Source organism: Ammodytes marinus, assembly GCF_949987685.1.
Source record: "Ammodytes marinus genome assembly, chromosome: 13".
NCBI lineage: Eukaryota > Metazoa > Chordata > Actinopteri > Uranoscopiformes > Ammodytidae > Ammodytes > Ammodytes marinus.
The window spans coordinates 7,165,414-7,179,978 of NC_137217.1; the positions used below are offsets into that span (position 1 = coordinate 7,165,414).

Here is a 14,565-nt window from a genome sequence, read left to right on the forward strand (position 1 = left end):
ACCATGCATAGCCTAAATAGCCTATGTTCAGTGGCACATACGTTAAAAAAACTCCTGTTAATAAATAAACAAATACATACAATACAATAGGTTTATTAATCTGAATGTAGAGCATGTCACGACGTGTAAGGTGGCCGCACATGAACGGCACGAGGGCTGAGAACTACGCTACTGATCAGATAAATGATCGGTCAAAAGTAAAATCATCAGGAAATGATAAAAACATCCCGCTTTAAACTGTACAGGGACGCGTTGTGGCAGTGACTCTTTCTTCAGTCGGAGCTGCAGCGTGAAGTGAAAACAAACTCAGAGTAGGTTACAATTCTGACCAATGAAATGAGTTCGGGGCGTGGCTTCCAGTGGAGCTCCTTTTCTCCATGGGTCTGCAAATAGGTACTCTTGAAAAATGGTGCTCTTTATGGTCCATAAATATAAATACCTATTTCTATCTATGTTTATGGTCTAGAGAGTCGTCCCATCATTTCCGGCTTCCGTATTTTTTCGGGCCACAATACAGATTAGCGCCGCCTGCTGTTACGGAGACATTATGTCCCGCGCAAGCGCAGAGCGTACGGAAAGTCAGCAGTCGGTTTGGTGTGTTCTTTGCTCTTTTTCGGGCGCGACGGGAAGACTGGAGCTCCCTGAATCGGCATTCTCCATTTTCGGGTAGTCGGACTGGTGTGTCCTGGCCTTAAGATAAGTCAGGATGGTGAATCTTATGTTAGGTAGCACACAAAAAAAAAACCTATGGAGTAGGCAGTGTTGCCACAGTTACTTTGAAAAAGTAATCCGATTACTGATTATTAGTTACTCCTTAAAATAGTAACTTAGTTACTTTACTGATTACTTGATGTTAAAAGTAACTAAGTTAGATTACAAGTTACTTTAAACGTTACTTTACAGGTTTTGAAACCCATATATCTCAATTTAAAACATGCACATATTAAGAATAATTGAAAATATATAAAATAAAGCTTGTAGGCTAGTAGCCTATAGGCATACTGTTTTCAAAATAATAAAAATTATGGTTTAAAACATTTAATAAAAAAAAACGTTTTTCCCCCCATGAGAATAAATGCATTCCTCCAAAGTGCAAAGACAGTAGCAGTGTCTTTAAACTTAACGTGATTGGCCCTTCACTCTCATGCAATAATTTGACTTTTCTCTGCGATGTCTCATGTGTTGATAGACTGGGTGTGTGCGGCCACCGGTCGCCACGTGACTATACGTTTCCAAGTTTTAGGGTGTATTCACACATGAAAAGTCCGTTAGTTCACTTGCTTTGGTCCAGACCAAATAGAATTTGGATTTTATTTTTTTGGTGTGGTCCACTTTCATATTGCCCCTTTTGCAAGTGAACCAGCATTACGAAGCAAAACCACACGTGATCTGAGGTCATTCATTCATTGGACAGACATTCTGGGGTGGAGAGAAGCAGGAAGCACGAAGTAAAAACTGCAAATTTATCATTGATATAATATGGGGTTAAAAATAATAAAAATGCCTACATCTAGCCTATAAATAAAGAAGAAAAACATTACATTATTGTTGTTTCATATGGTTATAATATGAAGCCCTATGACAATGCCACGTTATGTGGCTTCTAGCCTACGATGTGAAACATAATTTTTACTGTATTTTTGCTGCTGGACGCGCGGCTCGAGAGAAGAATAGGCTCAAACTGAAACACAGCTGATTGAGCTGTGTATCAGCTGGGTGTCAGTTCGGTGCAGTTCAGCACCAAACTGACACGGGGACAGTATTGGCGGTCCCGTTGGGAAGAACAATAAAAACACACACTTCATGCAAAGCGCAGCGTGAACCTGTTGGCACTGTAGGCTACGGGAGACGCTCCTCTCCATCTGATCGCTGATCCGCACGCGTCATTATCAAATTTAATATTTTCGCTCGGGGCTCCCGGTCAGGGGCGGAACTACCGGGGTGGCATGGGGTGGCAACTGCCACCCTAAAAAAAAGCCTTGCCACCCCAGCTGCCACCCCAGTTGGCAGCGCCAAATTAAACATTTATTTTTGGCTGTTAAGAGACATTTACGAGCGCGAGTTTCAAATGTCCGACTGCAAGTGAATGTAGCCAGGTAATATTGCCCCACCCCGATCTCCCGCGACCCACTCCCGAGACTCCTAACCGCTCCTAACGGCACTGATTTTGAATACAAGGAAGGCGTGCGAGAGACGGATCCAAACCTCTAGTCTAGACTAACGAAGCAAGCAGCACAGGAGAGACTACACTCTCCAGGTATTACTGATCAACTGTCTATCTATGAAAAAATTACAATAATGAGAAAAGAGCAGGGCTAATGGAGTTGTAGTTTTCCTATACAGTTAATATGCTGCTGTGTGGTGACAATGACTAGAGGTTAATACTAACGTTAGGAACTCGTGAATGCTTCGGAAAAACTACAATAACGTTCACATGAGCGAAGATTGTGCACTACTGTAGGCTACTGATCCAAATTCCACAACTCATTACTTGTGTTACAGTTTAGTACAATATTTATTCATTTATATTTGGTTGCTCCACCTTAAAGAGGACCTATTATACTACTTTTCTGGTCTTAATTTCTTGTTTTACACTGCTATAGAGCAACCTGACACGAATCACATCACAAAAAACTATGTAGATTTTCGGGAAGCTCTTTCTCTTATTTTGGCGATCCAGCACGTCCTGTCAACACTTGAGTGTGTGTGCTTCGGCAATCTCCGCTCCCTCCGCCTGTGCATCGGCCATCTCCGCTACCCTCCCCCCCCTCCTGCAAACCCCACTCCGTTGTGATTGGTTACCTTCCTTCCGGAACACTTTTCCGGAATACCACCACATTTGGTAAAAGGTGTGACATTGTTGTGTCACACCATTCTGCTTTACTCAGCTGTTCATCCTCTGGGAAATCTTTCTCATCTTTAACCCTCTCCAAGTATCCAGCCCCTTGTTATACACCCCGTAACTTAAGAAGAGAATACATTGAACGACTGAGTGAGGCCCCCTTATCACGATGTTAATCATTATGAATGATGACTCCCAGATGGCTGGGTGCACTTTTTGGGCCTTCGTGCCTCATGTTTTACACACACCGTTGTAAAATTTTTGTTGTGTGTTCACCTAGAATCCCCCTTCCTACTGATCAAAAAGAATAAGAATTGGGAAGACGCCCTGAACTACTGCAGGGAAAAACACATGGACCTGGCTTCCATCCTTAATGATGAGGATCAGGCCTGGGCTGAGTTGGAGGCCAGGAATGCCAGCACTCCCTTTGTGTGGCTGGGCCTTCGCTACACCTGCACCCTGGGGTTCTGGTTCTGGGTCCAGGATCACTGTGTAGAGTTCAATCGCTGGGATGTGAAGAATAAAACAGAGGGGTGTGAAACGAGCTGTGCCATGCAGACGAAAGAGGACCATCTTTGGTACACCAAATCTGACAACGAGAAGTTAAATTTCCTCTGCACAACGTAAGAAGGATCAATGCCTTGTTACTCGCTTTTGAATCGTTTTCTAACAGTTAAAGCTTCAGTCAGCGATTCTGGAGAATGCTTGTTGTTAAAATCAGTGAATATCTACTCTTGATCTGCCACCTGTCCATATATGTGTGTGCTGAAAAAGAAATCCAGTCTTAATACACAATCTAGGCTCTGTAGACAGGTATGTAAACAAAGGGTATGTAAACAAAGTAGGCCCAGCGTAGCTAGCACCATGCTCGTTTACAGAGACTAGGCTGTGCATTAAAACCAGATTGATTTTAAGTACACACACAGTAAAGACAGGTAGCTGATTTTGAGGAAATGTATTGATTTTCACAAAACGTCTTTTGACAATGAGCTTTCTCATGAATTGCTGACTCCACCTTTAACTTAATGTGCTGTTTTCATGTTCCTCCCCTCCTTTCTCCTCTCGTGCTCTCAGGTGTACCTGATCAGTGCGTGGCTCTGCTATTCAAGGGGCGGTCTCCTTTGGTCTCCCTCAGCCTCCAGGCCGCTGGCGTGGTGTCCATTCTTAATTTTGAGGATGAAGGACTACAGTTTTCGTAGCTTTATATATTAGTTTGTTTCTTTTGGGTCTTATTTCAGGGGGAAGATTTTTTCGGTATGGTTCTGTTAATTAAAACCTTTTTGGCATCATTTAAACTTTAACTTGGGTACAGCGTCCTTTATGTAGTCGAAGCCATGTTTCTTGGTGTGGCCCTAACATTAATGCCATGCATACACACTCAACCTCTGTGCCATTTGTGTTTCGAAATTGTCTATTTCTATCTTCATTTGCAGCTCATGCCTTCTAATGTACTATAATGAAATTATTTGCTGTTGGAAGAGTTCAGTTGATTTTAGAATTTTACGCTATTTTTTGACAATTCTTTGTTAAAGGTGGTTGCTTGGTATTTGAATAGACTGTCAGTTTTTAGTTTGTTGTGAGTTTATTGTAGCATTTTTATACCAGACTGCCATTCATATTAACAACTGGTACATATTGTGTGGCCACATATACACATAGGCCTACACATTTTGAATATATGCCTTAAAGTTTAGTTTATTTTGGTTAACTATGTGTGTCTCTATAGGTTGTTTAAAAAAAGCCTTCTGTGGACAGGTGTTGAAAACTAACATCTATGCAAATACACTTAAAACAATGCATCTCGTTCGACCAATGAAATTGTCATGTCCATGTCAAATAAAATCTGCAATCCACAATCTTAAAAAGTTGTTTTTGCTTGCGTTTGTATGAATATAAATATATAGAGCTTTGAGGCAGACAATTTGTGCAATGTTAACTTAATATCCCCAGCTGTTCATGAGGTTCTGGCTTGATTGAGAAAATATTTATACTTTATTCTTTTTTAAGGACAACACCCAATAAATTGTGATCTACATGTTGTGTGTTTTGCTTTGAATAAACAAGATATGAAAAAACCCATCAGTAGAACTTTTTAGAGAAGCACATTTGTATATGAAAATGAAATAGCTTGGTTAACACACAGCCTCTCTTGTTTAAGGACAGATAGATGTTGTTTGCATGTTTTGAAACCTTCACGCTCCAGCTGTATTCATATACAGGTGGACCAGATAAAGCATTGCAGTCATCACTATTTGAATATGACAGACACCAAGAGACCAAGTTTCCTGTGATGAGAGTATTACAAGCAGGAGTCAGTTAAGGGCAATAAGTACAAATGCAGCTGTGGCTGAGAGAGGGCATTATATTGAAATCATAGTGGAGAGGCAAAGATGTACAAGGTGAGCGGAATACTACAAACTAAATTGTCAATTTGTCCACATTTCTTTTTCTAATATCAAAGAATCCTGATAAAGTCAGGTGGATACATTTGTATAATTTCAAAGGAAATAAAAAGCTTTATATCTGATCTGAATCTATCCGTCTCCGTAGAACATTTCACTTGTTTGGTGGTCATCTGAAGTCACAGCAAAGATGTTGTGGTGTCTGATGTTCATCCCTCTGATTGGTAAGTACTTTACTTCACACATGCACACACACTTTTAAATGATTGATTCACAGACCCAAACGTGTGAACCATTGATAAAGTAATGAAATAATTAATTGCGTGTTTGACACTGTTGAATGGAGATTTTTAAAGAGGATCTGACATACAATATTTGCCATAGGGGAGGTATTTTTTAGGAGCATGACTATTCTGTAGTTACAGCTGTATCACACTGAGCACTAGTTTTATAGTTATCAGTAACCTTGACTTGACTAAAAGAATAACGTAATTTATAATCCTCTGGTATTTTACAGGCAGTGCTCCTCAGCATACCAATGGTAAAGCATTTCTTTACTCTAATCAGTTCACTTTTTTTTTCTTAAGTCATGCCAAATTAAAGTATTACAGTATTCCTACGATACTTTGAATTAATCCACATCCCTTTTTTCTTGTGTTCACACATACAGGAAAACAGAATGGGACAAGTTGTAATTCGACAGACTATAAAGATGAAGCAATTATATACTCCTCTGAAAGAGCTGTGGATAGGAATGTGCCAGTATATGCTCAAACACAAAACCACAAGAACTGGAGAATTGACCTGGAGGGTTTCTACGGCATTTTTGCTATCAGGATTTACCACAGTGGTCAATACGAGGATTATCTCTGGGCTGACAAGGTTCAGATCTACATCGGAAACTCCCGCAAGAACACAACTGCCAACAAGAGCATGTAATACCTTCACCTAACTTTGAATTGTTTTATTTTAGGATTTGGCTTGTTGATATTTTTTAACTGGGTACCTTCTCCATGAAACTTATCTATAAGTGACTTTAAAGACTAGAATTGACAAATACATTTGAAGAGTTTTCCTTCTGAGCATTATAGACTTGAATGTCCGTGCTTTCAGTATCATTTCTCCAGTGGTGACAATAGCTTCATCACTAGTGATTGATTTCACAGAGTAAGAGTTTAAGATAAAAGTATCCCCTAAAATGATTTAATCTGAGGCAGAGCAGGTGCCAGCTGTTACTGTTTCATTGTGTGGGTAGAACAATATGTTACCTTTTTCAGCTTCCACTACTCCGTAAGAAGCAAATTAGATATCTCATCCCACTGGACCCCTAACACTCTTTCTGCTCATTCTGTTTCTTATTCCTTCTGCCTCATGGTCATCGTTTTCTCTTCTCCAGGTGTTGGCATAATAAAACCAGAGATGACAGAGGGGGAACTGGGAGTACCTTTGAATGCAAACCAAGCTTGTTGGGACGCTACATCACTCTGTTCTCACAGCAAGGATTTTCAAGGCTGTGTGGACTGAAGATCTTTGGCAGAAAAGGTACAATATCTCTTCTGGTACACAATGTGAGTTGAAAAGTATCTATGTCCATTGCAATAGATGTAAAGCTGTTCACTCTCTGTGTAATCTTTCTCATCTCTTACTCTCCTATATGCTCTCCAAGTATTTTACACCCTGAAATAAGAGAATATTTTGAAAGACTGATTGAGGCATCCTTATCATGATGATGATGATTTGATGATGTTATTATGAGTGATATCAGATAGCTGGGTGCACTTTTACACACAACGTTGTAACATTTTTGTTGTGTGTTCACCTCAGAATCCCCCTATCTGCTGATCAAAGACGAAATGAATTGGGAAGATGCCCTGAACTACTGCAGACAAGAACACATGGACCTGGCTTCCATCCTTAATGATGAGGATCAGGCCTGGGCTGAGTTGGAGGCCAGGAATGCCAGCACTCCCTTTGTGTGGCTGGGCCTTCGCTACACCTGCACCCTGGGGTTCTGGTTCTGGGTCCAGAATCACTGTGTAGAGTTCAATCGCTGGGATCTGCAGAATAAAACAGAGGGGTGTGAAACGAGCTGTGCCATGCAGACAGCAGAGGACCATCTTTGGTACACCAAACCTGACAACCAGAAGTATAATTTCCTCTGCGCAAAGTAAGAAGGATCAATGCCTTGTGACCAATTCTTCTCTGATTTGTGTGGATATCACTTGATTTGGATAAGTCTTTCTAACAGTCATAGATAGTAAATAATATGGATGTAGCATCCGGGCTGACCTCAGTTATTCACACGGCATCCAATAATCCTGGTTTGTGCGCATCGCCATTTTGTGAGATTTTTACTCCGCCTCACGTCGGGGGGAGGGAGATAGCTGACGTATACCTCCGAGGCAAAGTGAGGGACAACGGGCGGAGAGCTGTCACTCAAGAGATCGCGCCAATACATTTTAACCTCAGATAAAATAAAAGCTAGCGTGGTCCAAAAAAATTCACCCCCCTCAGTGTTGTCATGGAGATATGACCTAAACATACAGACTAAAATGGTTTTGTGGACCAGGCTGTAAATAGGTTTAATAAGACTTTGAAAACGGCCTGTCTAACAAGTGAGTCAAAGAAAAATTGCTCAGTCTTGGTACCACCCCCAGTGGTACTTCCGGGTTACTACAGTTTTGGTCACTTCCTTATTGGATGCTGTTAAAAATCGCTGAGGTTGGGGCTTGCTAACAGTTAACTTAATGAGCTGTTTTCATGTTAATCCCTCTTGCTTCTTTCTCCTCTTGTGCTCTCAGGTATGCATGATCAGTGGGTGGGCCCTGTTGCTACTAAAAGGGGCAGTCAGCGTTTCTGGAGAATGCTTGTTGTCAAACATTTTTTTTTCAAAATCAGTGAATATCTTCTCATGATCACTACCTTTCCGTACTGTGTATGCGCTGGGAAAAAACAGTGTTAATAAACAGCCTAGGCTCTGTTAACGGGCATGTTGACTAGGGTGGGAACCCTTTTTTTACATACCCATTGTTTAGATAACAGTTTACAGAGCCTAGACTATGTATAACACCATTTTTTTTCAGCTCACACAGTGGATTACGAGGAGATATTCACTGATTATGACAAAAAGTGAATTTCCAAACGTTCTCTAAAATTGCTGACTCCACCTTTAAGGGGCAGTCTTACTCAGATGTGGCGGGTTCCAGGCCGCTGGCGTGGTGTCCATTCATTTACTTGATTTTGTGTTTCTTTATTTTGGGGATGGAGTTCTAGTGGCTTTATTTATTAGTTTTTCTCTTTTGGGACTTGACAATTTAGGAGAAGGATGTTCTGGCTCTGACAACCTAATGCATGGCTGGTCTAGACTTCAATTATCTTTTGTTTGGTCCTCCAGACTTAAATAGTTTGAGGATGATTTTGCTATGGTTATGTTACAACATGTTAATATAATCCCTTTTTGCATTTTAACTTTAACTCAGGTATGCCATCCATCGTAACCTATGTCACCACCAGTCTGAGCCCTTTTTATTGGTGTAGCAGTAAAATTTACACCATACACATACTCATCATTTGTGACATTTTTGTAATGTGTTTGAAGTTGTCTCAGTGTATTCTTTATTTTGCAGTTCATGATTCGTTATTGTAATGATTATATGATAGCCTATGTGTGTCTATTCGGTGTTGGTAATGGAATAGACTGCCTGTTTTTTTAGTTTGTTTGTTTTATAGCATTTGTGTATCATACTTAGCCTGGCATTCCCAGACCTGCCACTAGGCGCTGGCAAATTAAATTTGCTCAAGATATCAGGGTCTGGATTTCCAGGCTATATCAGACATATTAACTACATTTGTGGCCACACATACACATGGCCTACACATTTTAATTTCTTGCCTTCAAGTTGAATTTGTTTTGTTTAACTAGGCCTATAGGCTATTATATGTGTCTTTGTCTAGAATGGTTGTTTTGCATATAGGCAACATGTCGTGTGAATAAATATAAATATATAATTGTACTGTTTTTTTTCTTACTTCCACTGTGTTTTTCTCATCTATGCTATTTCAATTACTACTTCAACACTTCAATTTAAATAAAAAAGTAATCTATCTGCATATATTTTGTATGCTATCTGCTCAGAATACATGCCTAATATAAGAAAATAGGGTACTGCTTATATTCATGTAGCCTATTGGCCCCCCTTATTATTATCATTATTATTATTATTATTATTATTATTATTATTATTATTATTATTATTATTATTATTATTATTATTATTATTATTATTATTATTATTATTATTATTATTATTATTTATTACCATTATTAATATTATCATTCTTACTTTTATTATCATTATTATTGTTTACTTGAAGGATTTCAAGTAGCCTATATAATACTTTGTGTTGTTGTGCGCTGCTTGGGTCGCTGGCTGGCACGTTTCAATCATCGGGCGGAACCTTTCTGCCCGGAACTATTAACCTCGACTACTGTATTAGTCGTGCACCTGAAATTTAAGGACTAACCACGCCGGTGTAAACCACAGTGTAAACAAACATATCGTTAGCTGCAGTTAGCTGTTTGTTCCCTTCTTCATGAACGCGTACCTGTTGTAATAAGGGAATTTTAGTCATACAATCCGGCACCGGATGGAGATTTTTGGAAGCGCGTTTGATGACTCGGTGTTTTTGGAGGCGAAGGACCGAGTCCCCGTGCCTCTGTCGGCTTACAGCGCCAAACTGTGTGAACCGGAGGTGAGAGTCTCTGTATAAACTTCACTAGACTGGACTGATGAACACAGATCTTTTTAAAATATATTTCCTCACTCGCTGTTTTGAGTATGGTGGTGTAGAGCGTGTTCTAACCATGTCGACCCGAAATGTCCAAGGTGTTGAATTGAGTCAATATCTTGTGACTGTGAAGGCCATAGCATATGATTCACATCAATTTCATATCAACCATTAATTGAGCCCTCGTGCCCTATTGATGTGGCATTATCATCCTGGAAGAGACCACCCCCATTAGGATAGAAATGTTTAATCATAGAATAACGTGACCACTCAGAACCACTTTACTATGATGTGCAGTGATCCTTCTCTGGAGCCAAACCTGGCCATCAAAAAGTCAACTTTATTGTCATATTCTGCAAAGGAATTGAAAAAACGTTTCCCTCCAGCCCACGGTGGAATTTGTACAAAGGATAAAAAGACACGTTATATACTTTATATACAGCCTATATCTGTCAACGCTGTCAACCCTATTTTATTTACCATCTCTAACTTTACGGTACTTTAATTACAGTACGAATGCCTAATTTGAGTGTGTAACTGTTCCCATTGAAACACTTGGCCGTTCAACGGACATGATAAGGGGTTGATTGCTTGTTCCATGCAGTGCACCCGTGTGAAAATCATCTGCATTTATTTGTTCATTACACTGATATATTCAGGTTTTAGATGAAACAAAACCAAAAAAAACTGTTTCACCAATTTTGTAATATGTAAATACTTATTTGCTCCGTTAAAAGAAGAGTTGAGTTTCCCCCAGTCATCGATTGAGCCAAATGGCTCAATACAGTGTTTTAAGTTCAAATCAATTCTTCTCTCTCTCTCTCTCTCTGCAGTGGTTTATTGAGAGTTCTGCTCTTGATACAGACGACTTTCTGGAGAAGCAGAAAGTCTATAAGTTTAGAGCTGACTTGGCCTTGAGGCGGGAGGATTATCAGGTAATTAAAACAGTCATCTCTTATTTTAAACACATGAGGGTATACATTGTGATGCTTCAGTAATGCTGACTCTCTGAAAAAACACAAGTGTGTTTTTTCCAGTGTGTCCACAGTAACAACAGCACCAATAGAGAAGCCCAACCGTTTTCTTCTTGCTCTCATTCACACCACTCTCCATTGTCCACTAGGAGGAGATGTGCAATGTTCAATAGACCCTGATGTGTGTCTGTGCTCCTGCTCATAGAAAGCCTTGGACGCATACAGCAGCTGCCTGGAGTTGATCGCTGACAACAACCTGACCATCAAGAGAGATGTGCTGGAGGGAATGGCCCGCTGCTGCACCAGACTGGGACAGAGACACAGGGCCATGGAACTGGTGGACATACTGGTGATTCTTCTTTTCCTGAAAGTGTTTTCTATCATCAGTGTTAAATACTTAAATAATACTATAAAAAGAGCAATTTTGTTGATTTTAAAAGTCAATGTAAATGTGACGTTAATGCTTGCTCTTTGGGACAGTTTTTGTTTTTAATTTTACAAGCTTCTTCAAATGAATTTGTTCTGTGTTTTTATGTGTCATAGGAAGCACAGTAAGGAATATATTTATTACAAAATGATACCAGAGTCCATATTTGCTTATTGTCGACCCATGCAAGTAGCTCATCATTACAGCCTGTGTGGGCAGCTGTTTTTCCAACTGGCAATGTTACTTTATCATTCATGAAATGAGATTAAATTGGATTTAATGTATTTCTGTGATGGATAACCCGTCTGAAGAAGCAAATAGCATTTCTTACTCTTGTAAAAGGACAGCAAGAAGTCAGTCTAACAAAGCTTTGGCTCAGAAAATTGTCAGAACTCGGCGGTAATGTAAATACGATCTTTCTCCAGGGCAAAGACGCCTCCAACACCTGTCACATGACCAGTATCCTGCTGCTAAAGGTCAACACACACACACACACACACACACACACACACACACACACACACACACACACACACACACACACACACACACACACAATCCCCTTTTGTTGGTTGCAGATCATTCTATTGGAAATGTATTAACTTTAATTATAAACCTTTACTGAAGGTCAGCATCTACCACCATTTTGGTCGCGTGGGATCAAAGATGTGTTCCCTGCAGCAGCTGTGCAGTCTGCTGCCCTTCAACCCCTGGCACTGGTACGGCCTGGGGCAAACCTGTCTGCAGCTGCTGGAGAGCGCCACGCCCACGGGTAAGGAGGACGTCATTCACCTGTCTCTACCAGACAACCATATCATTTCTTAAAAGTCATATACCGTACTATTAATGTATTAAGTCACATGTTGTTAATGTATTTTTCTTAGCAATCTGTAACAGACATATAGATGAAAATAAAAGGAGTCTGATCCACTGTGTTTGCCTTTGCCAGAGTTGCGTTGCCCACAGAGGTGTGAGTCAGACGAGGAGCAGAATGATGGAGAGACCAAGGAGCGACAGGAGGAAGAGGAGACAGAGGAGCTGGATAAAGAGCGTATCTGGCTGAAGGCTTGCATCTGTTTCATCAGGACCAGGTACAGCTCAGGTGGTTGTTATCACGGCTGTATGTCACACACACACACACAGCCAACACAAACATCAGCCAAGTTTCCCAATAGACGAAGATAGAAAATGAGATACAGGTAAACACATGCAATTTTTGAAAGCAATGGAAAAGAGAAGCAGATGCAGCAGCATATTGGTTTAAAATCACATGGAAGGGAAGCCGGCCCAGATGTTTTGTAAACAGGAGATTGCATGATAGAAGTGTATAGGGTTATATCATGTACAACTTTAAAATACCTAATATCACCCAGCTGTCCCACACATTATGGAGTTCAGCCATTCAAATCTGTGATTTCACCAACTAATCCAATATAACATAATTGAATAGAGTATTAATTCAATTAAAGAGCTTGGATGTGATCATATTGTCTAATTGTTTCCGTCAGACTCCTGTTGAGATTCCTTCGGCAGCAGCAGTCGTCCTTCGTGTTGCAGCGCAGTGAAAGCACCCTGCAGTCCACCAACGAGGCGCTACAGAGGCTCAGTCCCAAAGAAACAACCCTGCAGCTTCTCAGTGAGGTGAGGACACGCTCCGGTTGCTTTGTGCGTGTACATGCCGTGTCAAGGACAGAACTTCAGCCTGTTTGGAGTCGGTCCAGCTTTGGGGCTCAGTTAAAAGAGCAGAGTTTTATAACGTGTATTTTGGTGTTGTGTAATGGTGATAGTTTGAGATTACAACGCTCCGTGTCTACGTTCGTTGGACAGTGTTCGGAGCATTTACAGAAGCTACAATGGTCTTCAAGGAAAATAAGCTAGTAACGTAGGATGGCATCATTCACCACGGCCTCAAGTCTTTCCACGATATCAAGTGATGACGTGAAGATGTATATAGTTATTCATTCTATAGTAGTACTCAGCATGTCCGGGCGTAAAATGCGTAAGGCCGTTAAGTTTGTCCTTTCTGTGCTACTGTAAAAACATGGCGGTGCAACATGGTAGCACACCGTGCTCTTATGTAGATATAAAATCAACAACTTTTCTGTCAAGCAATTATACACTTAAAAAAACATGCTTATGTGGTATTGAAAATGCCAATACAAATGTAAGTATTAAGAAAAATGCTTAAGAATAATATATTCCATGTCTACCAGGTCTGTTCTGAAAAATGCCAATTCCCCTCACAAACTTCACCTTTAAAGTCATTAAATTGTTTTTATTTTTCACTATGTAAAACACACTTTGGTACCTCTTCCTAGGTGATATCAGAGGACCTGATCCCAGAAAGGCTGAGGGAAGACTGCCAGGATGGGGAGAGCCTTGGCGATGTGTGTGTGCAGGGTTTCAGGGAGCGCTGGTGGAACAAGGTGTTACTGACTGGAGTGCTAGAGAATGACGGCCCTCAACATAACACACAGGCGTCCTGATGCTCCAGAGAGCTAAACAAACAGACTGGATAAACTGAAAAACAAAACCTGCCAACAGAAAAAAAGTTGCTGGAGCTTATTGATATCTCAACAAGTCCCCAATCATTTGGCTATACACAGGTTATCTTAATGCGGGAAATAAAAAAAATACCAAATAGTGGAAATCACACCCTAAAAGTTACAGAATGTTTCATGTTTGCCTCTTCACCTAATTCAAATACAGGGAAAACAGCACAGTGAATGTCAGAGTTAATCCTACAGTTTCAAACAAGCCACACGTGCACGGTCACACAACTATCATCTACTTCATACAGAGCGTAATGATTTATTAAATTTTTTAATTCTGTGAATGTTTTGCTTAAAATATAGCTTGTGCCTTAACGTCTTCACATCTTAAAGATCCTTTTCATTAAACAATCTTATTATTTTTTCTGTGATCTATTCATATATTTTTTTTTGTGGTGTATTCCAAGAGTTGCTGAAAACAAATGAAATTTGAAGCTACATTCTTTTTGTATGTCTGTTCCTGTGCCTTTGCTATCGTGTGTGCTAGCACACAACCCTTTGCTTTAACAAATGCCATCGCAAATGTTGTTATATCCAACTGCACTCCTGCTATGACATGTCACAAATTAACTCCACACTT

The 14,565-nt window shown here is 40.2% G+C and overlaps 1 protein-coding gene across 1 annotated transcript; it reads left to right on the forward strand.

The window, feature by feature from the left end:
- The first annotated feature begins 9,756 nt into the window (after positions 1-9,756).
- cUnh8orf76 (chromosome Un C8orf76 homolog) lies at positions 9,757-14,565 on the forward strand. Its single transcript, XM_080039107.1, has 8 exons — positions 9,757-9,996; positions 10,866-10,967; positions 11,212-11,355; positions 11,859-11,909; positions 12,061-12,205; positions 12,383-12,524; positions 12,942-13,074; positions 13,752-14,565. Exons 1-8 carry the CDS (start codon positions 9,892-9,894, stop codon positions 13,917-13,919), a joined length of 990 nt encoding a protein of 329 aa, XP_079895233.1. The 5' UTR covers positions 9,757-9,891; the 3' UTR covers positions 13,920-14,565.

Coding starts and splice junctions, on each gene's coding strand:
- cUnh8orf76 (XM_080039107.1), top strand. CDS start 9,892: ATGGAGATTTTTGGAAGCGCGTTTGATGACTCGGTGTTTTTGGAGGCG. Junction 11,356..11,858: donor TGGAACTGGTGGACATACTG/GTGATTCTTCTT, acceptor ATCTTTCTCCAG/GGCAAAGACGCCTCCAACAC. Junction 12,206..12,382: donor GGAGAGCGCCACGCCCACGG/GTAAGGAGGACG, acceptor TGCCTTTGCCAG/AGTTGCGTTGCCCACAGAGG.